Source organism: Urocitellus parryii, chromosome 3 (genome assembly GCF_045843805.1).
Source record: "Urocitellus parryii isolate mUroPar1 chromosome 3, mUroPar1.hap1, whole genome shotgun sequence".
NCBI lineage: Eukaryota > Metazoa > Chordata > Mammalia > Rodentia > Sciuridae > Urocitellus > Urocitellus parryii.
In genome coordinates, this window is record NC_135533.1 from 21,742,241 (window position 1) to 21,769,933 (window position 27,693).

The following is a 27,693-nucleotide window of genomic DNA, read 5'->3' on the forward strand; positions in this document are numbered from 1 at the left end:
GCCATCAGAGTGCCCTGGGGGAAACCTGGGATGTGGGGTTAGAGGCTTGCCCTGGGCCATGATGTTTCAGTCAGCTATTTATTTCACTGCTGTGACTAAAAGGACCTGACCAGAACCACTGTAAAGGAGGAAAGGCTTATTTAGGGGCTCATGGGTTCAGAGGTATCAGTCCATAGACAGCGGACTCTATTACTCCGGGCTCAAGGTGAGGCAGAACGTCATGGTGGAAGAGTGTGGTGGTGGGAAGCAGCTCACATCATGATCAGAAAGCAGAGAGAGACTTGCCAGATGTAAAATGCATATCCAAAGCCACGCTCCCAATTCCCACCTCCTCTGGCCACTCGCTGCCACTTCAGTTATAGCTCAGTTAATCCCCAAAGGCATTAATCCACTGATGAGGTTAAGGCTCTCCCAACCTAATAATTTCCCCTCTGAACCTTCTCATTGTCTCACAGATGAGCTTTTGGGGGACACCACATTTAAAACCGTGACACATGAGCTCTGGCAGCCTCAACTTGTGTGTTTTCATTTGTGTTTTGTGATGCTGGGGATGGAACCCAGGCCCTTCTTCACGCTGGGCAAGCGCTCCACCACTGAACTTCACCCCAGCCCCAGCCTTCAACTATTGACCTTGGGGATATTTAAACTCCGTGAGCTTCTTGTCAGTTCCCTTCATTGTAAAAAAGGAGACTGAAACTACAATAACAACCCAGCCACAGCCACCAGGTCTCAAGGTCAATGTGGAGATCAAGTGAGTTCGTGCCTAGCTGAGCAGGCTTTCACTCGCGTTACAGACGTTTTTACTCCATTCCACGACGCCCTGGGTGTTCACTGATTACTCAGGTAGGCCCTGAGGACCCAGTGATGAAAGAAACGGAAAGCCACAAATGTGCTTGTCCTCCATTCCCCTGGTCCCTGTGTCGGTCCCATGAGCCAGGGCAGCAGGTTGGGACAGCTCTTTAAGCATGGTGTCCTTATTTGCATAGCCGTTAGTCTAAGAATTAAGTGACTTGATTTATATGACACATCAGACACATAATAATGTCTGTCATGCTTAGCTCTTTCTCCAAAAGTGCCCTCAAGGTCACACTGATTTCTGAACAAGAAGACCTAGTCACTGGCTAAATTACTCCATCTGCTCAGTGCAGATGCCTAAGATGCTTCCAGACTCCTTCCCCATGGGGCTCTGGATGTCACAGCAATCGTCCCGTCTCAGCCCGGAACATGCTTTGTGTTCTGCTTCCCCAAATAGACTGCAGGCTCCTGGGAGGGAGGGACTGACACAGCCAGCCGGACTCTCCCTCCGTGGTGCCACTGGAAGGCTCAGGCAAACTGTCCACTCTCACCAAGTCACTGAGGGATCCTTCCCAGCTTTAGGTCCTTTGGCTTCCTTTCTGGCCTGTCACTGACCTATGGAAGGGTCAGGAAGTGCCTCACACTCAAGGTTCAAGAAGCATCATTTCATAGCAGAAGGCACCAAACAAACCCAGCCCAAAGACTAGCCTGGACTGTATTTCCCTCCTTCCCTGAGTCGCAGGGCCACACCCAACACCTGTGAGCCACTCACCAACCTCCTGCCCGTCTCTGGGTTCTAGCCCCAGCGGACACCTCTACAGGCACCATGTTCTGGGCAGGCCACCTAACGGTGTGCCATGGTCCCTCAGGCCCCTGCAACGATGGCCCCGCTGGGTGCTGTTGATGTCAATATCTGCAGGGTCACTTGCTGACCACGTCCAGCTACTGCAGCCTGGTCACGAAGGTCGATCGCTGGTTCACCCCCAGTAGAGATGTCACAGAGGCATCTCTCTGTTCCTGTTTTCTCCATGATCCAGTCCCCTTCCTACAGGAGCTAGCCCAGAGAACAGCCTTGGAAACAGATCCTGTCTGGCCTCAGCACGGAATCTGCTCTGACCTGGGCCTGTTCTAGGACATCAGTGAAGTGCCTGATTCTTTTGTCCCTTAGGAAGAATCTGCTGCCTGAGCTGCCTGAGCAGGTGCAGGCCTCTCTCTGGTAAGCACGGCCTCATTTGCAAACCAGCAGGGCCCCAGCTCATGCACAGAACCACATGGAGTCTCCGAGTGTTTTGATCTGGCCCTCTCAGGCCTGAAGGTGCATGGGTGGGCTGCATGAACCTTCAGCCATGGGACCACCTGGGCTATGTTTTCTACTTTCAAACTTGCTCTTCCTAGTGGAAGATTCATTCAACCAATCTTCAACCATTCCGAGTCCCAAACCTTACCCTCAGTTCTGAGGACAAGCCAGACTTCATCCCTGGCCACCAGAGCACTGAAGTTTACATGGGAGTGAGAGGGGCAGATAACAGAGTGTATAAATTATAACCAGACAGTTTCAGGCAGTAAAATGCTACCATGAGAACAGAGCCTGACGGACGCTCTGTCCAAGGATGCATGGGGGACTCCTTCAATGTCCTCCTGGAGGCCTCTCCAAGGAGGTGAGCGTGAGGCTGAGATCTGAGGACCACAGGGTCAGTCATGGCATGGGGACAGCAGAGACTCCGAGGGCAGAATAGCAGTCAGAGGAGACTGGTGGCACTTGGGCAGGCAATCCAGAACGGACCTCTGTCTGTCCTGTCCCCAGGCAGTAGGAAAGGGTGAAGGGAAGTGGAGTCAGTCCTTGCTCTGGAAGGAATTCTTTCTGGAGCCCAAACCGTTCTCATCTCCACCAGCAACACAAACTTGCTGTCCTCTCTTTGAGTCTCTTGTGCACAGCTCACACCTCATGCATGCTGATCCTACTGCCCATGTGCTCTTCCACGCACCCCTCTGCCCTGGCAAACGTCTACTTAATCACTAAGATCCAGCTCAAAACCTTCCTCCTCTGAGAAGCCTCGGATAGCTCCTGCCTGTTCTTCATGGAACTTCTGCTTCAAGTGACATTTGAGTGGACCCTGGAGGCAGACCCTACCCTGATTCCAATCCAAGAGCTGTGTGCCTTGGCGTATCAGTTTCCCAGGGCTGCTATAACTAAGTACCTCACACTGGGTGGCTTGTTTTGTTTTGTTGGTACTGGGGATTGAACTTAGGTCCACTTAACCACTGAGCCACATCCCCAGCCCACCCCCTTTTTAATACCTTTATTTATTTAATATATTTTAAATTTATTTAAATAAACACCTTTATATATTTAAATAATAAATACCTTTATTTTATTTATTTATTTATATGCAGTGCTGAGGATCTAACCCAGAGCCTCTCATTGCTGAGCAAGTGCTCTACTACTGAGCCACAACCTCAGCTCCATCCCTAGCCCTTTTTATGTTATATTTTAAGACAGGGTCTCACTTTTTTGCTTAGGGCCTCACTAAATTGCTGAGACTGGCTTTGAACTCTGGATCCTCCTGCCTCGGCCTCCCAAGTTGCTGGATTACAGGTGTGTGTCACCATGCCCTGCTCTGGGTGGCTTTCAACAATAGAAACTGATGGTCTCCCAGTTCTGGAAGCTGGAAATCTGTAATCAGGCTGTGGGCCATGTGGAGTCTTTCTTGGGACTCAGGGAGAATCTGTTGGGTGCCTCTCTCTGGCTGGTGGTGGCCAGCAATCCTTGGCATTCACTGGTTTGTTGACTTGGTGCTCCAATCTCTGCCTTCATTTCCGCATGGCCATCTTCCCTTGAGAGACTCAGTATCGTCACATGGCACTGCCCTCTGTCTTGAATCCTTGGTGACAGGGTTGGAACCCAGGGCCTCACACGTGATAGGCAAGTGCTCTATCACTGAGCTACAACTCCAGACCTCAAACTTTCTTGGATAAGTTTGTTTGTTTGATGGTTTGGGTTTTGGTGCTGGGATTGAATCCAGGTCCCCCACATGCTAAGCATGGGCTCTACCACTGAACCACACATCACCTGCCCCTCACAATTTTAGAGGTTTGTCTTTCTTTCTTTCTTTCTTTCTTTCTTTCTTTCTTTCTTTCTTTCTTTCTTTCTTTCTTTCTTTCTTTCTTTCTTTTCTTTCTTCCTTCCTTCCTCCCTCCCTCCCTCCCTCCCTCCCTTCCTCCCTCCCTCCCTTCCTTCCTTCCTTCCTTCCTAGAATAAGTTCTTAATGAGCTTTGGGCTCCTAATGTCTATCAATTTTTGTGAAATTATTAAGTCAAAATTGCCTCCAGGGGCCAGGGATGTGGCTCAGTGGTAGAACCCTCTCCGAGCATGCGGGAGGCTCGGGGTTTTGGTCCCCAGCACAAAGAAAAAAGGCCTCTGCAATCATTATCTCAAAATATCTCAAATTATCATATATTTAAAAAAACCTTCCTAAAGTATATGGAGGGCAGAAAGAATTACTGTTAATGAATCTTTTAATTAATGATTATCATAAGTGATATATCAGGGAACATTTACGAGACAGCAATGCTGTGCTACATATTCATTTTATGGTTCATATGTGCCTTTTCCAGGGTAATCAGTGTGATTTGTACATTTTTAAGAGCTTCAGAGCATATGTTTATTATTTTAAGTGATTATGAAGGCTTATAGTTCTTTGCCCTTATAGCTCTCCAGCCACATCTGGATATTTTGATGTCAAGCTCTTATTTCAGAATGAAAGCTCCAACTACAGCATTATTTTTATGGAGACAATATGATCTGCTTTACAATGACTTACTTTCTGATTAGTTTCCCGGGCAGGAAATGGAGAAGAGCCGTTAATTCTTTTGTGTGTGTGTGTGTGTGTGTGTGTGTGTGTGTGTGTGTGTGAGAGAGAGAGAGAGATGCTGGGGATTGAACCCAGGGTCTTGTGCATGCAGGGCAAGCACCCTACCAACTGAGCTGTATGCCCAGCCCAAACAGCAATTAATTCTTAAAAAATTACTTTCACCCCCTCCTCTCTCTTCCTTCCCTATTCTCCACCGGATCCCAGGCATCCCCAGCTAAAGACCAAAATGGACCTGTCTCAACACATCCTGAACAGAGCTCCTTGCAGAGAGGGCTCCAGCTTTCTGAGATATTCATCTTGGAAGCCCAATTCCTAACAGATATTGTGCACATGATAAGCTCATTAAGCAGTAGATTTTAATTGATGGGCTGTTATATTATTGAATATCCTCATCCAAAGTCCACACATAAAAAATATATAAATATTTTGTATACATATGTGTGTGTGTGTGTGTGTAGGCTTATGCATAGAGTATCTGGATACAAAAAACACTAAGAACATTAGTTGCCTATGGGGTGGGGAATGAGTGGCTAAGGGATATGATAAGAAGGAGATCAGTCATTATACTTCGCTTTTTGCAGTGGGTTTGAACCCAGGGGATCTCTACCACTGAGCTATGTGCCCAGCCCTTTTTATGTTTTATTTTGAGACAGGGTCTCACTAAGTTGCCGAGGCTAGCCTCGAACTTCCAATCCTTCTGCCCCCGCCTCCCGTGTTGCTGGGATTACAGGTATGCACCACTGCACCTGTATTACTTGTACTTTTTGAATGGCGTGACTTATTATCTATTCCAAAATGTATTTGAAGTTGCTCTTCCTCCCCAGTCAACATCTAGATATGCATATTTTTTGCCTTTACAATTACGTAGCTTCATAAAGCTTAGGTTTTGTTGTGCTTCAAGTCATGCATATGTAATTTCCCAGTTAGATCTTAAACGTCTAAAAAAGCCTGATATCACGCTTTTCATTCACTCTACCCTCCCAACTATGCATGAAGCTCATCCTGGTCCCCAGAACTGCCTGTGGCTGAATCCAGCGCCTTAGTGTTCGCCGTGATTTCAATCAGCAAACATTCATGCAACTGCTTCTGGGAGCCGGGGAGCCAGCCACGGGCATAAAGCAGAAGCATCCTCTACTTCAGGAGAAGGGGCATCAGTGTGGCTGCCACCATTTGTCAGAGCTCGGCAGGAACCCGAGGTGATATGAACAGAGCTCCGCAGGGCGGGAAAATGCAGACTACTGGCTTTGCAATTGGGGCACTTTTAAGCCAGCCTTCAAAAACGCAGAGGGTGCCCAGCGAGAAAGGACTTCCACCTGAAGGGCACAGCTCTTCAAGCAGCCATGGCAGCGTGCTTCAGAGTGGGCTGTTGACTGTGTGGCTTTTGAAGGCTAACTCTGCCTCTCCCTGGGTGACTTGGGGCACATTATTTAACCCGATAGGATCTGGCTTTCTTATCTGTAAGTTAGGAAGACAATAGTTACTTCTTCATAGGTTTGTTGTGAAAATTAAATGAGATAATTCAGTGAGGACCCAGCACAAAGTGAATGTATAGCAAACGGTAGCCATTATTAGATCATAGATTATCACCTGATGCATTGGGGGGAAAAAAACATCTGCAAGGATTGAGTCCAAGGGTAGAAATTTCACAGACAACTCCAGGCTAGCTAACTTTCTGTAGCCCCAGCAGTACTGTGAAGGGCTGAGGATGTAGCTCAGCGGCAGAGTGCTTGTCTCCCATAATCAAGAAAAGAAAGAAAAGAGAGGGAAGGAAGGAAAGAGGGAAAGAAACAGGGAATAGTTCTGGCAAAAGCTTGGGTATGCTCTTCTTCTGTCACTCCTAAGAAAGCTGACCTGTAATCCTAGCGGCTCAGAAGGCTGAGGCAGGAGGATTGCAAGTTCCAAGCCAGCCTCAGCAACAGCAAGGCACTAAGCAACTCAGTGAGACCCTGCCTCTAAATAAAATACAAAATAGGGCTGGGGATGTGGCTCAGTGGTTGAGTGCCCCTAAGTTCAATCCCCAGCACATACACATACCCAAAAAAAGAAGGCTGTCACCTTGACTTAGGTCATCCCATGCCCTCAGTGTGTTAACATGCTACAGTGTCCAGGTGAAGCTTCACTGCCTTTGGTGGATTTTTGGCAAGACCCCATCTAGAAAGAAAGAAGGAAGGAAGGAAGGAAGGAAGGAAGGAAGCAAGGAGAGAGACTGAAAAAGAGAGGGAAGAAAAGTAAAGAAAAGAAGGGAGGAAAATGCTGGTGGGTCATGCAAGGAAGCTGAGCTCAGGGGTGGTCCACATGGCGCTGTCCTGGGGACTGGGAATGTCCAGGGCACTGGGCAGAAGGAGGAAGCCTGGAGCCTTATTTCTAGGTATAAAGCAACAGGCTGGGGCAGCTGCTGTTAGAAAAGCCAAGGCCCCTTCTGTCACCAGATGATGAAGGGGAGCGGGGGCGGGGGGAGGTGCAAGGAGCTATCTTCATTAGCGTGGGACCCAGGGTTACTTCTAAAGAGTCTGAACTATTTTACCCGGTAAATTTGCAGCCTGAACAGAAGAACTTGGGTGTAAGAACTCCTTGGAAGAGCTTAGATCCCTCCCAAGAGGTGAAAGAGTGCTTGCTTCCCAAGGAAACAGGGAGAGGAACGGACCCTGCATCTCAGTCCTTTCGCCCTCCTATACCCATTACCCTCTCTGTCTAGGGTGTCATGGGTAAAAGGCTCAGAGCAAAGAGCATGGAGAAGGTGCCTATAAACCCTCCCTCCCCCAAGGTCTGAAAGTTGAAAGAACAGCATCTTGAGGAGCTCTGGGCTGTATGAGGCAGTGCCCATCCCTGGAGTTGAAATGCTTTGCTCTGGTCAGTATTAGAGAGCTACCTGCATCGAGTCCACAAGAGACTGCAATGAAATAGTAACAGTCATATGAACAAATCTGATATCTGCAAAGAAAGTTGGGTTTTTCAAATGCTTCAATAGTTTTACCGGCAGAGTTTGGTCTTGTGTTTCAAAAAGGAGTTAGGACAGATATTCTTTCCCTCCTTTCACAGATAGGGAACTAACACTTGAAGAGTTCCTGCTATTATAAGCAGGCAGATTGTGGAGCAGAGTACAAACACAACCTTTTTTTTTTTTTTTTCTCTGCAATGCTTGAGACAGTATCCAGGGTCTTGTGCAGCCAGGCAAGTGCTTTACCACTGATCTACCCTGTCAGCCAAAAATGCAATTGGTTGGGGGTGGGTAGTAGGGATTGAACTCAGGGGCACTCCACCACTGAGCCACAATCCCCAGCCTATTTTGTATTTTATTTAGAGACAGAGTCTCTAAATAAAGTTGCTTAGCACCTCTCTTTTGTTGAAGCTGGCTTTGAAATTGTGATCCTCCTGCCTCAGTCTCCCAAGCTGCTGGGATTACAGGCATGCACCGCCATGCCAGGCAATTCAAAACACAATTTTTCTTTTCTTTCTGTTTTTTTAGACAGAGAGAGAGAGAATTTTTTAATATTTATTTTTTAGTTCTTGGCGGACACAACATCTTTGTATGTGGTGCTGAGGATGGAACCCGTGCCGCATGCATGCCAGGCGAGCGCGCTATTGCTTGAGCCACATCCCCAGCCCATAAAACACAATTTTTTCCTTCTTAAATTATCTCTGGAGATTGCTCCATTTTTCCAGCCAGTATTTCCTGAGCACATACTAAAGCCAGGCACTGTGGTCGGGATGGAGGCAGGAACACAGACATGGCGGTGACCTTTTGTTTTGAGTGCAGTAGGGAGGACCGTATTGCACATACAGAGAGATAGATCTAGAAACGCATGCACCAGTCACGCTCTGAAGGAAGAGAAGGGGCTGTCCTGGGAGACCCCTTAAGCTGTAGGCTTCTCTAAGTCCGTGATCTTTCTTTCTTTCTTTGCATCCAATTCAGGGGCTTGCACGTGCTAGGTAAGCACTTTACCACTGAGCTCCAGCTCCAGCCCAATCAGTGATTTTGTTCAAACTCCTGAGCTATACAATTGTGAGGATTCTTTCCAATTTGAGAATTTTATAGTTCCTACTTGATCTCTGCAAAAATCAGGGAGTTCCCCCCTCCCCCCCACCCCCCACCCCACCCCCCACCTTGCCCCATCCCACCCCACCCCCACACTGCTAAAGGCTGGCCTCTCCCAGCTGTGTCCCTGAGTCTTTCTGGTGAAGACAGGCAGCTCCCACCACTCAGCTGTGTGCCTCCGGAGTGCAATTGTTATCAAAACGCCCCTGTGACATGGGGAGGAACAATGCTTCAGAGGTTCATGAAGTCATGGGAACGTCCCCTGCTAAATCTGAACCTCCAGTTGCTGTTAATTGTCCCTATCTGGCCAGTGTGTTTACCTTTGAGGGTCTGCAGCCCTGTCCCCTGGGGCTCCTGGCAGGACTGCTGGGTGGTACTCATTCTGAAGGCAGGAAGAACACCTGAACTACTGACTTTCCCCACGTACCCAAAGCTTCCCCAATGGAAAGTGTACCCCAAGACAGAAGTAATAATGGGGCTACCTAAAACCCGGGTGTTGTTCACCAAACTACCAGGAAGGTGAATACAAATCTTTAACAATTACCAACCAAGTAAGACAGTTTAGAAAACCCCCTGAAAGGCGAACAATAGCATGAAGATGTGGGGGTGCTGTGGTAATTTCTGATTTTTTTAAAAAATAGTTTTTTAGTTGTAGTCGGACACAATACCTTTATTTTATTTATTTATTTATATGTGGTGCTGAGGATTAAACCCAGTGCCTCACACATGCTAGGCGAGTGCCCTACCACTGAGCCCCAGCCCCAGCCCCAGCCCGAAGCAATTTCTGATTTTTACTGGTGGAGGAAATAGCCTGTATCTGTGAAGGGTCCTGTGATTCAAAGCCAATTTTTTGCACTTTCTAACTTGGATGCAAGGCATGGTCTCCTGTGCATTGTGTGAAGCAGGTTAAGTACCGGCCAACTGTGAGGCTGAGCCATGGCCACTTTTATTTGGGTTGGGTGGGTTTTGTTGGGGATACAGGGTAGGGCTGGTGTGACTGTGTACAAGGGAGGAGTGTGGGTCAACCAATCACTTCCTTGTATCAAGGAAGCACTCAAGGTCGGCTTCATCTGCATCCTATATTGTCTGCTCCCAGGGGCAGACATTTCATCTTTTAACTGTTTATGAGACACAGTAGCCAAACAGTGGTACAATGAACATCAGTGTGCAGTTACAACACTTTCATTCACTCTTTGAATGGGAGTGGCTTAGAAGTCAGGCTGGAGGGGGTGAATCCTGACTCTGCTGGGTGATCTCAGGCACTTTCCCACGAGAGCCTCAATGCCCTATCAGTAAATCAGGATTAATGGTAGCACCTACTTCATGGAACTGTTGTGAAGATTAAACGGGGCTGTGTTTTCATCTGGCTTGGTGCTGGCACCCACGGTGAGGATCAATAAACTCCAGCTATTATTCACAATGTGATTAATAAGGAATGAACACTTAAAGAGTTTCCTGAAGCCCAAAGCAAGTGGATAGCTGAGCAAAGACTAGAAACACAACTACTTATTTATTCATTCATTTTTGCAGGGTTGGGGACCAGACCCTGGTGCGTGCCGTGGTTAAAACATTTCCCCAAATTTCATGGATGGAAACCTAATCCCCAATGCAGCATATCCCCAGTGTTGAGAGATGAGACTCTGGGAGGTGATTAGTCAGGAGGGCCCTGCCGTCATGAATGGATGAATGAGTTATCTTGTTGTTAAGTTGAGCTCTCTCTAGCATGCCTGCTCCGTGTTGCCTTGTGATGCCCTCTGCCATGCAATGGTGCAGCAAGAGGCCTTCAATAGAAGCCCAGAAGATGCCAGCACCTTTGCTCTGAAACATTCCAGCCTCCAAAACTAGGAGCTAGATAAAATTGTATCCTTTATAAGTTACCCAGTCTCAGGGATTCAGATATAGCAACAGAAAATGGACAAAGTCACAAGTATTTAACTATCCAGAACTTATGTACCAGATGCTGTGTTAAGTATTAAATGCACATGAAATCAAGTGAGATTCTGCAGGATGCAGTGGTGCAGGCCTATAATTCCAGTGACTTGGGAGGCTGAGGCAGGAAGATCACAAGTTTGAGGCTAGCCTCAGTAACTTAGTGAAGCCTTAAGCAACTTAGTAAACCCTATCTTTTGTTTTGTTTTGTTTTGAATATTTATTTTTTAGTTGTAGTTGGAAGCAATACCTTTATTTATTTATTTATTTATTTATTTTTATGTGGTACTAAGGATCGAACCCAGGGCCTCGCACATACGAGGCAAGCGCTCTCCTGCTGAGCCACAACCCCAGCACCAGTAAACCCTGTCTTAAAAATAAAAAATAAAAAACAGACTGGGAATGTAGTTCAGTGGTAAAGAGCCTCTGGGCATTTATAGGGTATTTATAGTACCAAATAAATAAATAAAGTAAGTAAGTGAGGTTCTTGCCTTCAAAGGAAGAACTAGAAGTCTGTAACAAAACATGTGAAGTCAGACAGTGGATTAAGTCACTAATAAAAGGCAAGGGTTACTCAGGTCGGAAATGGTTATTTCTGGCCTGAGGGGCAGAGGCCAGATCAGAACTGGCCACACCATAACTGCGCCTTTGAATGGACTTTGGCATCCGCAAAGACTTGAGAGTAAATCTCAAAGATCAGAGTTGAGACTCAAAGGCCACCTACCAGGCAATGGGAGGGAAGAGGGAAAGGTTAATTGGGGCTAGAACTTGGAAGGCCTTGAGCACCACATCAGGGAATCTGGGCAAGAGGAAAGTTGAAGAGTTGAAGAGTTTGAGCAGGTAGTGAATGCGGTCACTTCTGAATCTGAGGCCAACACTCTGGTGGGTTGGTGGCAGGTGCAGGGAAGGCAGGAGAGGAGAGAGGTGCAGGTGCAAGCACCAGGCACCGCCCAGAGTTCAGAGGGCAGCGGGACACGGCTCTTCCTCGAGGTGCTCAGAGCTTGTCTGAAGATGCAGCATCCCCACATCAACATCCAAGGAGGAAGCCACATGACGAAGTCACATCCACCTTCGGGTGCATGCCAGGGAAGTAAGGTTTTCCCTTCCTCGTCTGTATGACCAGGTAATGGTAACACATTTCCCTTTCTGGATTTATGAGAATTCCATCAAGTGAAGAAGTGAGGTGCAGCCATCCTGCCCAGGGTACAGGTGAAGCTCGACTCAGCACCACGTGGGTGCAGGCTCTGGCCTGGTCAGCATCCAGGGTGAAAGCAGCTAACGGCAGGCCGTTTCATTCCTCTGCATGAGCACAGCCATGGGAAGATGGCCCTGGGCTCAGAGAGTCTAGGGAGCAGGCTGGAGTGGACCATGGGGGCTGAGCCAGGCTCAGGCTTCTTTCGTTTCAACCCTGTGATTCCATCTCCACAGTGCACCTCTTTTGCTCCTGCTGTGGTCTAGACCAGGCCCCTGAGTATGCCGCACGGCCTCAGTGTCAACACGTTTGAAGTTGGACTCATCATGTTCTCCATGTTTCTTTTCCTCATCTCCGTCTCAGTTAATGCCATTCCCTCTCACACCCCACCCCGGCACTCAGATGATGCCCCCAGCCACCCATGCTGGAAGCCTGGACCCCTGAAGCACCTGTCTGCCTCAACATACCTCACACACTGTGCCCACTGTGCACATCCTTCTGCCCTCCAAATACCTCTCACATCAGCCCCTTCTCTCCTCTCCTGCCACCACTGCCCAAGTTCAAGGCCTTCAGGACTGCTGCCCTTGCTCACCTCCATTCTCTGGTCCCGAAGTCCACTGCAACTAGAATGATCTTGATCACGTGGAAAGCGGGCTTTGCCCCTCCCTCTTTACAACTCTTTGGGGATTCCGGTCTTCAAGATCCTGCCTCCATGCACCTCTCCACCTGTGATTAGGAAAAAATCTCGGCTGATCTCAACTCTCTGCTTTTCCCCTGTGGCTCCACTTGCCTGGATGCTTTTCATTCTCTCTTCCTTTGGTGAAGTCCTCATCGTCCTCAGAGACCCATGTCCCTCCTCCAGGAGCCTTTGCTGATGGGTGGTCTTGCTCTCTGCTGCCTGTGTGTCTACCTGCACCATGGATCACAGCCCCTACCAAAAGCTAGCCATGTGTGTGTACGGGTGTTGCTTCTCCCTAGAGGTGGGGGCTACACTGCCTGTGTTTGCATTCTCAGTGTGGTGCTCAGACTTGGCACACTCTGTGACTGTAGATGTGCCTGAATAATAATGACATAGGGCATGACGTGGGGCAAGGTGTCCAGATCAGACTCCAGTTGATCTTCGTAGAATCACATAACTCAGCAGTCCGATAAAGCCCAATCTTGTTGATAAAATTCAAATACTTCTTCATCTATTCAGCTTTTTGTGTACTAAGCACCCTCTTGGGGTCAGTGACCTGCTGGGCACTAGATTCCAAGGCAAACAAAACATTGCTCTGGCCCTCAGAGAACTCCTATGCCAATGATTAGAAAGCCAAGGTAAGACCATCTCCTAGGGCTGGGAATATAACTCAGTGACAGCACTTGCCTAGTGCTCAATCCCCAGCACAACAAAAGCAAAAGCATCCCTGACTTCTTATGAGTTAGGAGTTGATACATTGTCTTCTGGAGGGCTAAATGTGTGCACTTAACTTTTATTAGGGATGTGGTAGGGAAGGGAGGCTCTGTCTCACCCCAGTTGTTGTGATGGGGCATCAAGAGTTATTCAGGATGAGGTCAGCAACATCACCAAATTACACTTGTAGTCAAGAGTCATGACCTCTAACACTGCATGCCAGAGATGATGGAAAACTATTTAAAGCCTTGTGCCATAGGTTCCTGTGTAACGTCTCCCATTCACACTTGCATCCAGTATCTATATCTTATATATGATGTCCTTCTGGGTGATCTGAGAAAGTAAAAGATAACCAGGAGGACCCCATGTAAGAAGTATTAAGTCTACTCGGGGAGTTAACACATGTATACAAATAACCGAAATGCAACAAATCCCAGAAAGATTGTGGAATAGCATCTATAAAGGGCTTTTTATTTCAACTACAAATTCTTGTTCTGGGCCAGCAAGCTCATTAGTTGGAGCACACTGTTAAATGGGGCCAGTGGCACAAGCCAGTTACCTGGGGACAGCTCTGCTCACCGACCACAGGTGAACTCTAAAGCCAGACTGCCTCTTTCCTGAAGCTTTGTTGTACAGAAGCTGGGAGGCCTTTATGATCCCAGGGACAGTCCAGCACAATTCTGACAAAGTTGTCTTCAGATAAGGAGAGTAAGTAGCTCATTTACTGAGTCCAGATATCTGCTCATCTGGTCATGAGACCAACCCTAAACAGTGTGTGGATTTTAAATGTTCCAAGTTTTGCAAAGTTAATGTGATCGTTTCTGAGTTTTTAGAGTTGATTCACCAGTGTAAAAACATTGCTTAAGTTAGAGAGTATATGATTTTTTTTAAAAAAAATTAAATCTTAGTATTAAAAAAGTATTGTTTGGTTTCAGATGAGAAGCGAGTCTTTTGTTGGCACGAATGTCAGAGGAACAACACTAAAAAAACATCAGATAACACACACACACACACACACACACACACACACACACCCTAGGGTATTCAGAGGGAACACCCTTTGTCTTTCCCAAGTTTCCCATATGTGGCATGGAAAATGGGGCCAGAACGATCCTGCAGAAACTTCCTGATGAAAACAGCCGGTCAGCCCTTCTCAAGCTTGAGGCCCAGTGCCGCCGAACCCCAGCCGGGGCTCCCGCGCTTCCTTAGAAGATCCATGGATTCGGGGGGCCCTGCGGGCAGCGGTTGCGCGCCATCGAATTGAGTAGCTTACAGAGTCCAGAGTCCGTGGGACGCGGCTGGGTCTGGGATGGGCGGGGGGGGGGGGGAATCCCCCCATTAGGCTCCATCTGGCAGAGAGACTCGGGATTAGCAACCCAGGAGTCACGTGAGACAAATTTACGCCTTCCCCGATTCCAGTGTTAATCCTCCCTCCCCCTGCAGCTCTTCATCCGGGCGACACTGTAGTGCCTACTTTGCACCAGGTTACTGGGTTTGCATCCCCCAAAGCAGTATTTTTGTTTTTTAAATGCAGCTGTGTGTGTGTGTCGGGGGGGTAGGGTGACGGTGGGGAAGCGGGTGGCTTCTTTGTTCTTTCGCTGGGTAAACTCGCCTTTATAGAATTCTCCAACTCCCACTCCCCATCCCCGAGTTCGCCAATTTCTCTCATCCTCACGGTGAACACGAGCTGCTTGTAGCTTTGAGGGTTTCCGTATTCCTGGCCCTGGGCTAAGCGCTTTTCCTGCATTATCATATTTAAATCTCTTGGAGGTAGGTGTTATCATCCCTAGTTTTTGGATGAAGAGAATAAGTTGGCACACCTAGGGTTGAGCCCAAGTTTGGTTTGACACCAAAGTCCTAAGTCTCTATTACTGCTTTTTAAATTTTTTTCCGAATTTTTTTTTAGTTATTCATGGGCACAATATCTTTATTTTGTTTATTTATTTTTATGTGGTGCTAAGGATCCAACCCAGTGCCTCACATTTGTGAGGCAAACGCTCTGCCACTGAGCCACAACCCCAGCCCCTATTACTGCTTTTTTTTTTAATACAGCAAGAATAACTTAAGTCTTATTGAGTAATTATTACATGACAGGTACCGTACAAAGCATTTCCCCAAACTACTCTCAGAGGCAGTCTGCCACTTTACCAGTTATGTGATCCGGAACAAATTTCTTAGCTTCTTTTTGACTCAATTTCCCTGTCTTAAAATTAAAGCTTAAAATAGGGCTGTTGTGAGAATAAGTGAATTAACGAATATAAGCACTTAGAACACAGATTGGCATATATTAGTCCCTAAAAATTTTGCCTTTTAAAAAACCATCACCCATTTCACAGGGAGGAACACAGGCTTGGAGAGATTAAGCAATAAATTGATCCAGATTGCCGGGTGCGCATCCTGCACCACACATCTGCTCAGAAGTCGTGCGGGATCGGGCCCGCCTGCAGGTGAATTCCACCTGCCGAGTGGAAGACGCGCTTCCTGGGCGTAGCTGCAGCATGTGCCACAGCACGCGAGGCCACTAGCTAACACTGAAGGCTGGGGGTCTGCCTCGCTTAAGACTTCCTGGGGTCCGGGAGGTGTGGGAGATCCCATTAGGTCCCTCCAAAAACTGCTCAGGATATCCCAGCGTCGGGGCAGGCTGCCCAGCGGGAACTCCCCGCCAGTACCGCAGCCCCCACCCCACGCGCTCGCGCACACGCACACACACGCACCCTCTGGCTAGGGCCGCCCGCCCGCGCTCCCCCTCCCGCTGCGCTCCAGGGCGGAGTTTCCTCCTCTGCTCATTGTTCGCGGCCCAGCGCCCGCCCAGCCACCGCCCCGCCCGGCCCCGCTGCGGCTTGCTGGCGCGCTCCTGGGGGAGGGGGCAGAGGCCGGCGCGGACGGGACGGGGCGGGAGTCGCCGCAGCCGCCGGCGGAGCAGCAAACGCTCAGACACCGCCCGGACGCAGCCGCCGCTGCTCCTCTACCGCTGGCTCTGCGCCCCAACCCGGCTCTGCGGCAGGGAGGAGGGGCCGCCGGAGCCCGACTCCAGAGTGCGGGGCCACCGCCAGGCCTTGGGAGCCATCGCCAGGCCTCCCAGAGCGGCGCCCACGTTCCAGACGCACAGACCCTGCGCCAACCCCGCAGCCACCTGCTTCGGGCCCGGAGGCGAGGGCACGATGCGCTCCGCGCTGGCGCTTTCCGCGCTGCTTCTGCTGCTTCATCTGCCGCCGGCGTCGCTCTCCCAGGATGACAGTGAGTAGCCAGCCCAGGCTCCGCTGAGACCCGTGCAGGGCTCCTACTCCCCCGGCCCGGCAGGGCTACAGGGAAACCCGCTGCGCCGCGTGGTCCGACCCCGAGCAGCCACTGTGCGCCCGGGCCACACGCAGAGCCTGACCTTGCAACATCCACGCCCCCTCCAAACCCAGAACGCCTCAGATGCCTTGAGCGTGGATTAGCTCAGCCTTTCCTGGAGCGGGCGTTGGAGCGTGCAGTGGCAAAACGGGCGCCCAGAAGCTGAATGGGTTTACGGGGAAGAGAAGGGAAACTTTGGGCATAGCGAGGCTCCACGCTACCACGGGACCCTCAGGGTCGGATTACGCTTCCTTCTTGTATTGGAGCGGGTAAGGGACAGAATTGGCAGTCGTTGATTCTAGGCAAAGCGGCTTGCTAAGGATTCACGAGGAAGTCCCTAAAGCAGGTGATAAGCTTCCAGTATGGGCCCACGCGGGCGGTGGCTTTCTGGCTCACGGATTTCTTCGGGTGTGCAGGCTCGACCCACCTGAGCCCTTGTTGGAGCTGGTAGAGGAGAGTAAGTGGACCTTCCACAGTCCCAGAATCACTGGTCTGAATGGGGACCTTGCCGCCCTGTTGCCAAAGGAACAGATCCCTTCTCAGTGCATAGCCAGAGTGGTGGGACTCCCTCTAGCCCCTTTGTGAAAACAGGAACTTCTCTCCTGAAAGAGGATTGAGCTGCTCTTACATACACCTTAGAGATTGTACAGGCTTATATGAAAGAGAGAATTGTATCTCAGGGACACCCTCACTGTGTTACTTCTAAAAGCAAAGTGTTACTTTCTCTTGGAGAGACAACAATGGCTGCAAACCCAACCATAGCAGGTGTCCCAAAGCCCCTGCAAATGGCCACAGACTCAGTCCAAGAGAAAGGCAGGGTTCATATTATTGTCAACTTAGCACTTGTTTGCAGGGAGAAAGAGTGGAAAGCAGACAGGATGACTTTGGTGACAGTCCATACAGGGAAGGGACTCTGCTGCTTGCTGCAGGTGCTTGCGTTTGGGACTAGATTCTGTGGAGGGACAATGAGATGGCAGTACAATGTTTCCTCAGCATCTCAGCAAACCTTGGAGGTGCGGGAGGGCTGGCATTCACGTCATGCAGGTTTCCAGTGGTTGGATGGCTCTGGACTCTAGCCTGGTCTGAAATGGAAGGCCACCCCCAATCGGATAGGGTATATGCCCCTGCAGGAGGGGGCACATTGTGAGGAATTTTTAGGATGGCTGTCTCTGCAGATTTGCACAACCCTCAGGGTTGAGGAGTTGCTGGAGGGTGTTGGTTCCCCTTAGCCCTGTTCTTGAGGTAGTCCCTTGCAACCCTGTCGGAGGAGGGAGGCTTTTAGCACTACCTTAAAGCCGGATGGCTTAGTTCATGGTGCTTCTGAGCTAAGACCCCCACTGTTCTTTCTTGAAGAGGGAGATGCTTCAGATTATACTGCCACAAACCCTCCCCAAGCCCAGGATAGAGATGAGCCATGGTGGGAGCTTGATATGTACACACAAAAATGCCCATAACCCCCACACCCCACCACAAACACTGCCGTGTTTATTTTCAGTGTGCCTGGCTTTTCCCAGCCCTGGGTGCTCAGTCCCCCCAATGCCATTATTACAGTGTGAGGTGCTTGAGCAGTGCACAGTGGCAGGGGGGCTGCTGCTGCCAATTTGCACACGAGGGAGCTGGGGAGGCTCCATCAGGCTGTTTTCAGTGGACTGGCATGAGCCCTGGAATTCTGTGATTTGATGCAAGACAACTGGTTTACAGTAGTGAGTCTCCTAACTAAGCTTGTCTCTCAAGCTTACCTTCCCATACAGGTGGATCATGGGGTCTCCAAGGTAAACAGCATTAAGCCCTGGGCCTTTTGCTTTGATATCCTCTTGACGTTGCAAGTCATACCTCCAAACCTGAGTTTTCTTATATGTGAGATAGAATAAAAATGGAAGGGATCTCGTTTCCCCATTATAAGGTTTCTGGGCTTCCGTGTTCTCCAAGCTGCTGAAAGAACAGCCTGATGAAACACCCACACTCTGATAGGCATTTGATGGGTAAATTCTGGGCACAAGAAAGGGGTCAGACTTAGGGTCAGATGACCTATGTGGTTGTGGATAGTGAACCTCTTTGAGTCTCAGTTTCCTCCTGTAAAGTGACTGCAGACCTGCCTCACATTGGCCCTGTCGGTGACAAACTGGACAGATTTGGCTCTGTGCTCAGCTCCTGGGCAGCAAAAGTAGTGATGATTAATAAAGTCTGATTATTGAGTGCTGATCAGTTTGAGGCACCTCAAGCATCAGGATTCTGCTGATTGTGGGTGTAGTCTGTACATAGTGAGAGAAACAGAAGCCCAGTAGGGGAGAGGGAGACCCCTGGGAAAGAGGGGTAAGATTGCCTGTCGGGATCCCTGGGGAAGAAGGGAAGGTTTTCTTTTTCTTTGTTTTGTTTAGTTTTTTTTTAACTTTTTTTTTTTTTTTTTTTTTTTTAATGTGGTGCTGAGGATCGAACCCAGTGCCTCACACATGCTAGGCAAGAGCCTGGGGGTACGTAGCCACTGAGACACATCCTCAGCCTTTTTAAACAGTTTCTTTCTTTCTTTCTTTCTTTCTTTCTTTCTTTCTTTCTTTCTTTCTTTCTTTCTTTCTCTTTCTTTCTTTCTCTTTCTTTCTTTCTTTCTTTCTTTCTTTCTTTCTTTCTTTCTTTCTTTCTTTCTCTTTCTTTCACAGCTGAATTGCTTAGGGCCTCCATAAGTTGCTGAGGTTGACTTTGAACTTGGCAATCCTCCTTCCTCAGCCTCCTGGGATTACAGGCCACCATGCCCAGTGAGGAGGGAAAGTTTTCATATAGGGATTTTGATGTAAGCAGCGCTAACCTGAGCTGGGAGACATCCTCCCAGGCTGACGGAGGGGAAATTAATTGTAGGATGTGGGGGAGATGCAGGTTAGGAGGGAACATGATGGGAAATCTTCAGGTGGCCTCAGTGAACTTCAGGAGGGCTTTGGGGAGAATTGAACTGTCAGAGCTGGAGAGAAGGTTCCATGGGATGAGGTGGGGGGAGGTGCACTGAGTGGGAGAGGGGTCAGGCCAGGCCAGGCCAGGCCAGGCCAGGCCGGAGGGGAGAGCGTCAGAAAGACACCAGGTGGCAGTGTGGCTAGATCTAAAGGGTAAGGCCAGCAGCTACGCATCCCAGGAAGGGTCCCTAGGGGTCACCCTGGGCCTAGATCAGGCCATCCACAGGTGTGGGGAGAACCCTGCAGGCTGCTCCCGCGCCTGCCTTTCTCTGAGGAATCCACTTTGAAGCCACTGATTCTGATGCCTCTGCCCTCAGGAAGCTGAGAGGGGAAGGAGGAAGGGGCCCTCTGGGGTTAGAGTTAGCCTGGGCGGGAGGGCGGAGGGCTGGGGGTGTCCTAGATGGAACTGCACGGTGTTCCGTGGTGTTCCATGGTCCTGCGTGTGGCGAGTCCCTCAAGGGTGGGGTCAGCTCCACCGACTTGGGAGTTTTTAGTGTTGGATTGTTGGACTGCCCCCAGCCCCTGGCTTCAGCTCTTGCAAGGGGCGCCCCAGCCAGCTTGAGTCCTGGGCGGGCGGTGGAACCTGGCAGGTGGGCTCCTTCTGTAGGAGCCAGAGTTGGCAGGAGCAGCTGCTGGGCACCAGGGCTTGTGGGCTTGGAACTGGGGCTACCATGACAGGGTGGCTGCAGGAAGGACAGTTCAGTGCTTGGCTCAGAACCCCAGACTCCAAGTGGGAGGTCTGAGGAGCCCTGTCTACAGCTCGGGCCCTTCTTGGGAAGGGGAGGCCAATGCCCTTTACCCCTCAGGAAAGTGGCTGTTCCGGCCTCGGGGCCCTCTTCAGGTCTGGGGAATGCCAGGTTGTGCTCTAGTTGGAGTGGAAGTGGCTCCCATAGAAGTGGACAAAGAGGCCGTCCCTGCCCCTCACCCGCCAGCCTGAGCCCGAGCCCCCTGGGGACTGTGCAGAGCTGGGGCCAAAAGCTCTTTCCTCAGCTCCAGTCGTTTCCTATTTGTGCCCACGGGGTGTGAGGCAAGGCAAGGAGCGCGGCTGGTGGGGCTTCCTGTCACGTCCTGTTCCTTGGAACACCATGGATTTGGACAGATCTCTCTTTTATCATGTGTCCCATACCCTTGTTGGACTGTTAGAAGATCAGAAGAAGTAGCAGATCTGGGATGCTGACACTCGGAGGCCGCCGAAGACAAAGGTATTCTCTGTAAGAAAAGTGGTCGGGGAAATCTACATCACAGATCTGTTTCTAGGAGCCTCTTCATATTTGCAGTAGGATTTCCCATAGATTCCTCCCCGCAGCAGCCTGCTGGCTGTTCCGAATGGAAGCCAGTTGGCAAAGGGTGATTTCCGGACCATTTCTAAATGGGCCCGACAGCCATAGGGCACAGAGCTCTAGAGCTGCGGAGCCTTCTGGAAGTCATCTGCTGTCACCTGCTCCTTTTCCAGTTGAGGTAGAACAGGCCAGCAGAGTGGGTCACTTGCCCAGAGTTCCTGGTGGCTCCCAGATGTGTGTGCACCGGTGTGGGCAGCTGTCTAACTAGACACGGAGCCTGTCTCAGGGCCAGTCCTCTCCTGGGGGAATCACAGTAATGAGGAAATTTCTAGATTGTTCAAATCTTTCCCCACCCCTCCACCATCACGGTAAACCGAGGCTTGGGGCCACCGGGTTAGAGCTAAGCTCCCCAAGAGCTCCTGGCTGCTGTGCCTTGGGACTGAGTCTCTCTCTCCCATTGAGGCCTGTAAGCCTGCAGTATCCACAGTGCCTGCAGTAAGGAGGTGGTCAGGAACTGCTAGGGGATAATCAGCACACAAATACAGAGCCACCTGCAAGTTCAGGAGCAGCCCCTGCTCTCGCGTTCCACATCCCCAGCTCTTAGGTGGTCTCAGCCTTGACCCCACCCTGTACCACCATAGCAGTGGCCAGACAGACCCCCGCAGCTGGAGTGGGCCTCTGGGCTGCCAGTCCTTTGTCTCCTCCCTGTGTTCCCACCCCTCTCCCTGACACATACTACCACCACCCTCTCTTCCTTTGTAGCCTTATTCCCCTCAGGTCAGCCACCTCGCACTTCCCTAGGGCCAGGGCATGGGGTGGCACCCCGTCCGCCAATTGTCATGGCCGGAAGGCTGCGTGCCTCAGCCCAGGGGAGGAGAATTCTGAGGAGTGGCTGAGTGTGGCTTGCATTCAGGCCTGGTTTGGGGTGCAGGGGGCCCTCCCAGAGCCAGGTCCCTGGAGACCTGGGCCAACACGTCTGATCTCTAACCTTCCAGCTGCCTGACCTTGGTTGGGACAGATGGGACAGCGGTGGCAAGGCCAGGCCTAATGAGGGGGCACTTGTGATTGGCTCTGCGTGAGGTCACAGCCACCTGGCTGAAATGCACAAGAGCTTGGTCTGAGACACCAGGTCCCACAGTCTCCATCCAGCCTGATTCCCATGCCAGCCCACTCGGCAGGATGATGGAGGAGCCCCTGTGCACTCGCCTGGGCTGGCACCAGGTTGCCATTGGATACGTATCTCTCACCGCCCAGTCCAGAGGGGGAAGCTGAGCACAGACCTGGGCTTGCATCCCCCGTACCACCAGCTGTTCTCCCAGGTGGCCACAGGGCTTCCACTTTTCTACCTCTGCTTGAAGGCCACTTTCTCAGAAAAGCCTTCCAGGGCTGCTTTCGTAAAACTCTTCCCTCCATCACCCTGTGTCTGTACTCTGCTTTATTTTCTCCCTAGCTACTTTTACCTGATGTCTGTGCATTTCTTTCTGTTTCCCCTACCTGCCCCCTGCCCGCCATTAGACTGTAGGTTCCATGGGGGCAGGAACTTCTTTTCTTGACCTGACTCTAGATGAAGAGAGGAGGTGGCAAGCAGGGCTGCCCCTGGGTCTCAAGAGGAATGGGTGGTGGGCATGAGACCATGCAGGAGACTCCTGGCAGAAGGAGGGCTATGGATTGCGCAGCAGGCTTAGGCTCAGGATCCCTCAGTAGAGCATTAGGGCTGCTGTTTACTAGGACTTGATTTGTCTGCTTATAGTAATTAAAAACCAGCAGGAAGGGGGGCTGGGGTTGTGACTCAGTGGTAGAGTGCTTGCCTAGCATGCATGAGGCACTGGGTTCAATCCTCAGCACCACATAAAAATAAAGATATTATGTCCACCTAAAAATAAAAAATAGTTAAAAAAAATAAGCAGTGGATTAAACAAGACAGAAGTTACATTTCTCATGTAATGGGAGTTCAGAGGGCTGATATGGTGCTTCTGCATGATTAACATAAAGCCTCATGGCCCAGAATGGCTTCTGGGGTCCTATCCCTCAGGAAAAAGGGAGGAACAAGAAGGCTGCAGCTCCTTCTTGGAGGGTTTCTCCTAAAAACCACACACAAGTTAGGTTTTGTTGAACAGAAATTAGTTACATGTCCACATCTAGCTGCAAGGGAAGCAGGAAAGAGAACTTTCCTTAGAGTAATTTTTTATTTCAGGTACCTAGATACCTCACCAAAAATCAATGGCTCAGTTAGAAAGGAACATCAGACAGTGGATATTGGAGTGGATGATTGGCAAACGCTACCACAGAGCTGGTCCCTGAACACTTTGGGCTTCTGGCTGCCCTCAGTCCTCCCGTGGTAGCCAGGTCAACTCCACCCCTGCAGGAGGGTAACAGTGAGCAGCCTCCTCCGTGGGCTGAGGCTGAGGCCCGCTTTGGCTGAGCTCTGCCCAGCTTTGCCCAGTATTCAGGCTCTGGCCTCGTGGCACTGAGGAGGCAGAACCTGAATTCTCCCACTCGGTCCCTCAGCCCTGAGCTCTAGTCAGGGCCCTGGGGACTCCCCATGAGCCAGGCCTTGCCCAGGGCAGGCACTGGACAACTTAGGTTTCCCCGGGGGTCTCTGGGTAGGGAAGAAGTGTCCCTGAGTCCCATATTCTCCTCTTATCCCCATGTGGGCCAGGTCAGGGCCCAGGGAGACACCTTCTGAGGAGTTGGGTCTCTGCACCCTTTGTGAGAGCAGCTGGGAGCAGGTGACTTTACCTCCTGGTGAAGGTGTATTGTGGAGGTGCCACTGAGACCTTGGGGTACACTCTTGGGGGTAGTGGAAGAGTAGGACAGTTCAGGGGCAGGGTTCATGTCCACCCACTGGGTGCAGCCCTACCCTTCCCTGTTCTGAATCGTGCGTCTCCAAGAAGAGTACCTTTGAGAAAAAAGTGCTACTGTCAAAAAGAAGAGAAGAGCCAGGCACAGTTGCCCATTCCTGTAATCCCAGCAGCTCTGGAGGCTGAGGAGGCTGAGGAGGATCGTGAGTTCAAAGCCAGCCTCAGCAAAAGCGAGGTGCTAAGATATGGTGGAGTATCCCCTGTGAGTATCCCCTTTCTCCTTTGAGGTCCTTTACCATTTGGTTACTGCTCCATGGCCGGTCACTTGGGGGACCTGTAATTGCAGACCTCAGTCCCTGATGAGGGCAGCCAGGCTGTGCTCCCACCTCTCCCAGTCCCCACACCAGTGCATCTCACCCAGCTCTAGGGGGCGCTGCTCTCCGCCTTGGGCATTGAGTCACGAGGCTTTCCCAGCCTGCGCCCCTTTCCTACAGTCCTGAGGTTGTGCCATCACATGGTTCACTGTTGTCTCACATTCCGTGGCCCTCCCCCTGCTGGACCAGTGCTCCCATAATGCCTCTGAGCTCCTCTGGCCAGGCCTGCTGCACACCTTGACCTGCTCAAAGGTCCGGGTATCTCCCTCTCCCTTCTTCGAAGCAGCTTCCTTCCTGGCTCCGACTGACTCCACCTGGACTAAGGCACCAGATCCCAGTGATGTCAAGGAGTCAGTCAGCGGAACAGTGAAGGGGGACAGTGGTTCTTCTGCAGCCAGCTCCACGGTTTCCTCTTCAGGGAGGAGGTACCTGAAACTGCAATCTAATGTGGACCAGGGAAAGGAGTAGTTACTTACAGAGAAGTGGGAGGGAGCTAGGAAGGGAAGGTGGGAAGTATTCACAGATCTGCACAAACCTGGGGGGGACCTTGCTCTGTGCCTTGGTTTACCCAAATAGTGAGATTTTGTGCTTTTGGGGTCTTTTTGTTTTTGATGCTGGAGATTGAACCCAGGGGCACTTTACCATTGAGCTGCATCCTTGCTTCTTTTTATATTTTATTTTGACACAGGGTCTTGCAAAGTAGCTGAAACTGGCCCTGAACTTGCTGCCTTAGCCTCCCAAGTCACTGGGATTACAGGTGTGTGCTACTGCACCCAACCCATATGGGCTTTTTTTTTAATTTTTTTTTTTTAGTTGTCAATGGACCTTTATTTATTTATATGTGGTGCTGAGAATCAAACCCAGGGCCTCACACATGCTAGGCAAGCGCTCTGCCACTGAGCCACAACCCCAGCCCCCATATGGGTTTCTGGCTTTATTTTTATGCTCTGTAAAGCAAGTTGCATACCCAGCTGTCCAAGAAGAACAGTAGTACTCCTCAGGATTTTAATAGGCTCTCCATGAATGATTGATACATGAGTAAAGAATTGTTATCCAAATAAAAGGAAACAGATCCAAGAGTTTGGAAATGCCCTGTGCTCTTCCCCTTCTTGGAAGGCCAGTGCACATTGTGGTCTTCTATGCCCCGAGATGCCCCTGAGTAGGGCTGTTGCTACCTTTAACCTGGGGCTTGAGGCCCAACAGTGGTGCTGGTTTGCAGAGAGCCAGTATTAAAATGTTCTCCAATTCACTTGTTTCTCCAGATGGTAGATTAACATCCTGGTTTTTGTTTGTTTTGTTCTTTTGGTACCAGGGGTTAAACCCAGGGGTGCTCTAGCACTGAGCCACATCCCCTCCTTGTTTTGGGTACCGGGGATTGAACTCAGGGTCACTTAACCACTGAGCCACATCCCCAGCCCTATTTTCTCTCTTTTTTTTTTGTGGGGGATGGGTTCTGGGGATTGACTGAGGCACTCAACCACTGAGCCACATCCACATCCCAGCTCTATTTTGTATTTTATTTAGAAACAGGGTCTCACTGAGTTGCTTAGTGCCTCACTTTTGCTGAGACTGGCTTTGAACTTGTGATCCTCCTGCCTCAGCCTCCCAAGGCACTGGGATTAGGCACTGGGATTACAAGCATGTGCCACCATATTCGGCTTCTCCAGTTCTTTTTATGGTTTATTTTGAGACAGGGCCTCCCTACATTTCTGAGGCTGGCTTCAAACTCCTGCCTCAGCCTCCTGAGCCTCTGGGATGACAGGTGTGCACCACCATGCCTGGCTATTAATGTCCTCTGGACCACCATTGTGAAGCCCTGGTGTCCCCAGGACATTTGGGGGGAAATGCCCACATGAGGGAAGAGAGACCAACTGCCCCAGTTTGCCCAGGGCTAACAGGCTAAAACACAGCCAGCCCAGTGTCACTGACCACACTGAAGAAGCATCCACTGGAAACTCACACCAAGGATGTGTCTGGGTGGGGTGGCCAAGTGAGACCCTGTTGAAATGAAAATGAAACCTCAGAGGGCCTTTTTGGAATGTATAGGAAACCCCATGGGAGGTTGTGGCCACTAGAAGTACCAGAGTCCAGTGACATTCAAGGCCTGTGGTCCCCTCATGGCTGTTACCGATGGTGTTTCTTCTCGGACAGAAGTTGGAGGTATTATTTAAAAAATTGTGGCTCTGAGTGAATGTGCTTTTGACGTTTGATCTCTGTGGTTCGCTGGTTGCTTCTTTCCTGTTGTGCCTCTGTCCCCTGCTGCTGTTGGAGTTCCTGACCCTGACAACTTCTGTTTTAAATTCAGTCTGAATCCCATCATCCTGCCATCTGCCTGCTGCCCCAGGAGCCTGGAGCAGTGGATTGCTGCGGACGCCGTCACCCTGCCCTGGCCCTGCCGCAGTCGTTCCATAGCCTGCTCAGCAGGGCTGACCGAGCAAAGACCCAAGGAGCGCACGCATCTCGCCGCCTCGAGGCTGTCCTAGTTCTGGGAGCCGCACTGTGGCTGCAGGGAGCCACCAGTTTGCATGCGCAGTCTGGCTGCAGTGAACACATGGGCACCCCTCCCCAGGTGGGACAGGAGTGAGGGGGGGTCTCTTGCTCAGCCAGGTACAGCCCTGCATCCCAGCCCTGGGGAGCGCTGCTGAGTGACTCTGGGCAAATGCAGTGGCCCTGTACTGTCACCTGCACCCATTCCCCAGGCCTGTACTGTCACCTGCACTCTTGCCCCGTGGCCCAACTTAGAGCCCTCCATGAAGTAGCTTCTCATTCTGAGGGCACCTGATTTTTGTCTTTCCCTTGATCCTGGGAGAACTTGGAAATCGGATCCTGTCCACAAAAGTACATCTGTGAATTCCACAGGTGCTTGAAGGCAGTGGTGTCCACACACCAGCCATCATTGCTCCTGGGGTCCCGTTATTCTGGCTTAGGGTGTGAGGTGGGGTGTGGGGACTGGCGGCAGTACTGGGGACGGAACGCAGGAGGGTCCATGCCAGCTGGGGTTTGAACTGCGGAGAAGGCAGACAAAGAAAATAGGTTTGCAGAAGGAGGTGGTCCCTTTGAACATGCTGGGTCAGAGGCCTTCTCTGCGGGCCTCAGTTTCCTCCTCTGTGGACGGGGTTCACAGATTGAGGTAACCTGGGAAGGGACACCTAGGCTCTTAGAGGTGGCTGGAGGGGACAGCCAGGGATACCGTGAGGTCCTGGATGATGTGGGAGGGCATGTGTCCCTGCCCCATGGTGTTCTGGGGCCTCTCTCCTCTTCGTCTCCCTCTGTGTCCAGTGGCCAGGAGAAGAGGCAGGAGCTGAAGGCAGGTGTCCATGGGCATTGTGCCCCACCGGCTAGCACAGCCACATTGAGGGTGGAATAGAGGCCAAGGAAGGATGACCTAGCACTGCCCCTCCATTGCCATCTCTCCCTTATCTGGGTGGGATCAGTGATGCCAAGGGTCCCCTAGTTCTGGATGGAGAGGAAAGTTGCCCCCTCCCACTTGGTACCGCACTCAGCAGTCTACATCCCTAGCCTTTTAAATTTTTTCTTTCTTTCTTATACTAGAGACTAAACCCAGGGACACCTTGCCACTGAGCTGCATCCTTAGTCCTCTGCATTTTTTATTTTGAAACAAGATGTGGCTAAGATGCTGAGGCTGGCCTTGAACTTGGAATCCTACTCCAGCCTCCCAAGTTCAGGTGTGTCCTGCCATACCCTTGCCTGTGGCCTTGAAGGAAGAGGGAGTATATTCAGCCACT

At 50.6% G+C, this 27,693-nt stretch overlaps 1 protein-coding gene across 1 annotated transcript in view; it reads left to right on the top strand.

The window, feature by feature from the left end:
* The first annotated feature begins 14,313 nt into the window (after window positions 1-14,313).
* Podxl (podocalyxin like) overlaps window positions 14,314-27,693 on the top strand; it is a 48,938-nt gene continuing 35,558 nt past the window's right edge. The window contains exons 1-2 of the mRNA XM_077796417.1: window positions 14,314-14,461; window positions 15,837-16,454. Coding sequence (XP_077652543.1) covers window positions 14,314-14,461; window positions 15,837-16,454 — 766 coding nt within the window. The remainder of the gene's footprint in view (window positions 14,462-15,836; window positions 16,455-27,693) is intronic.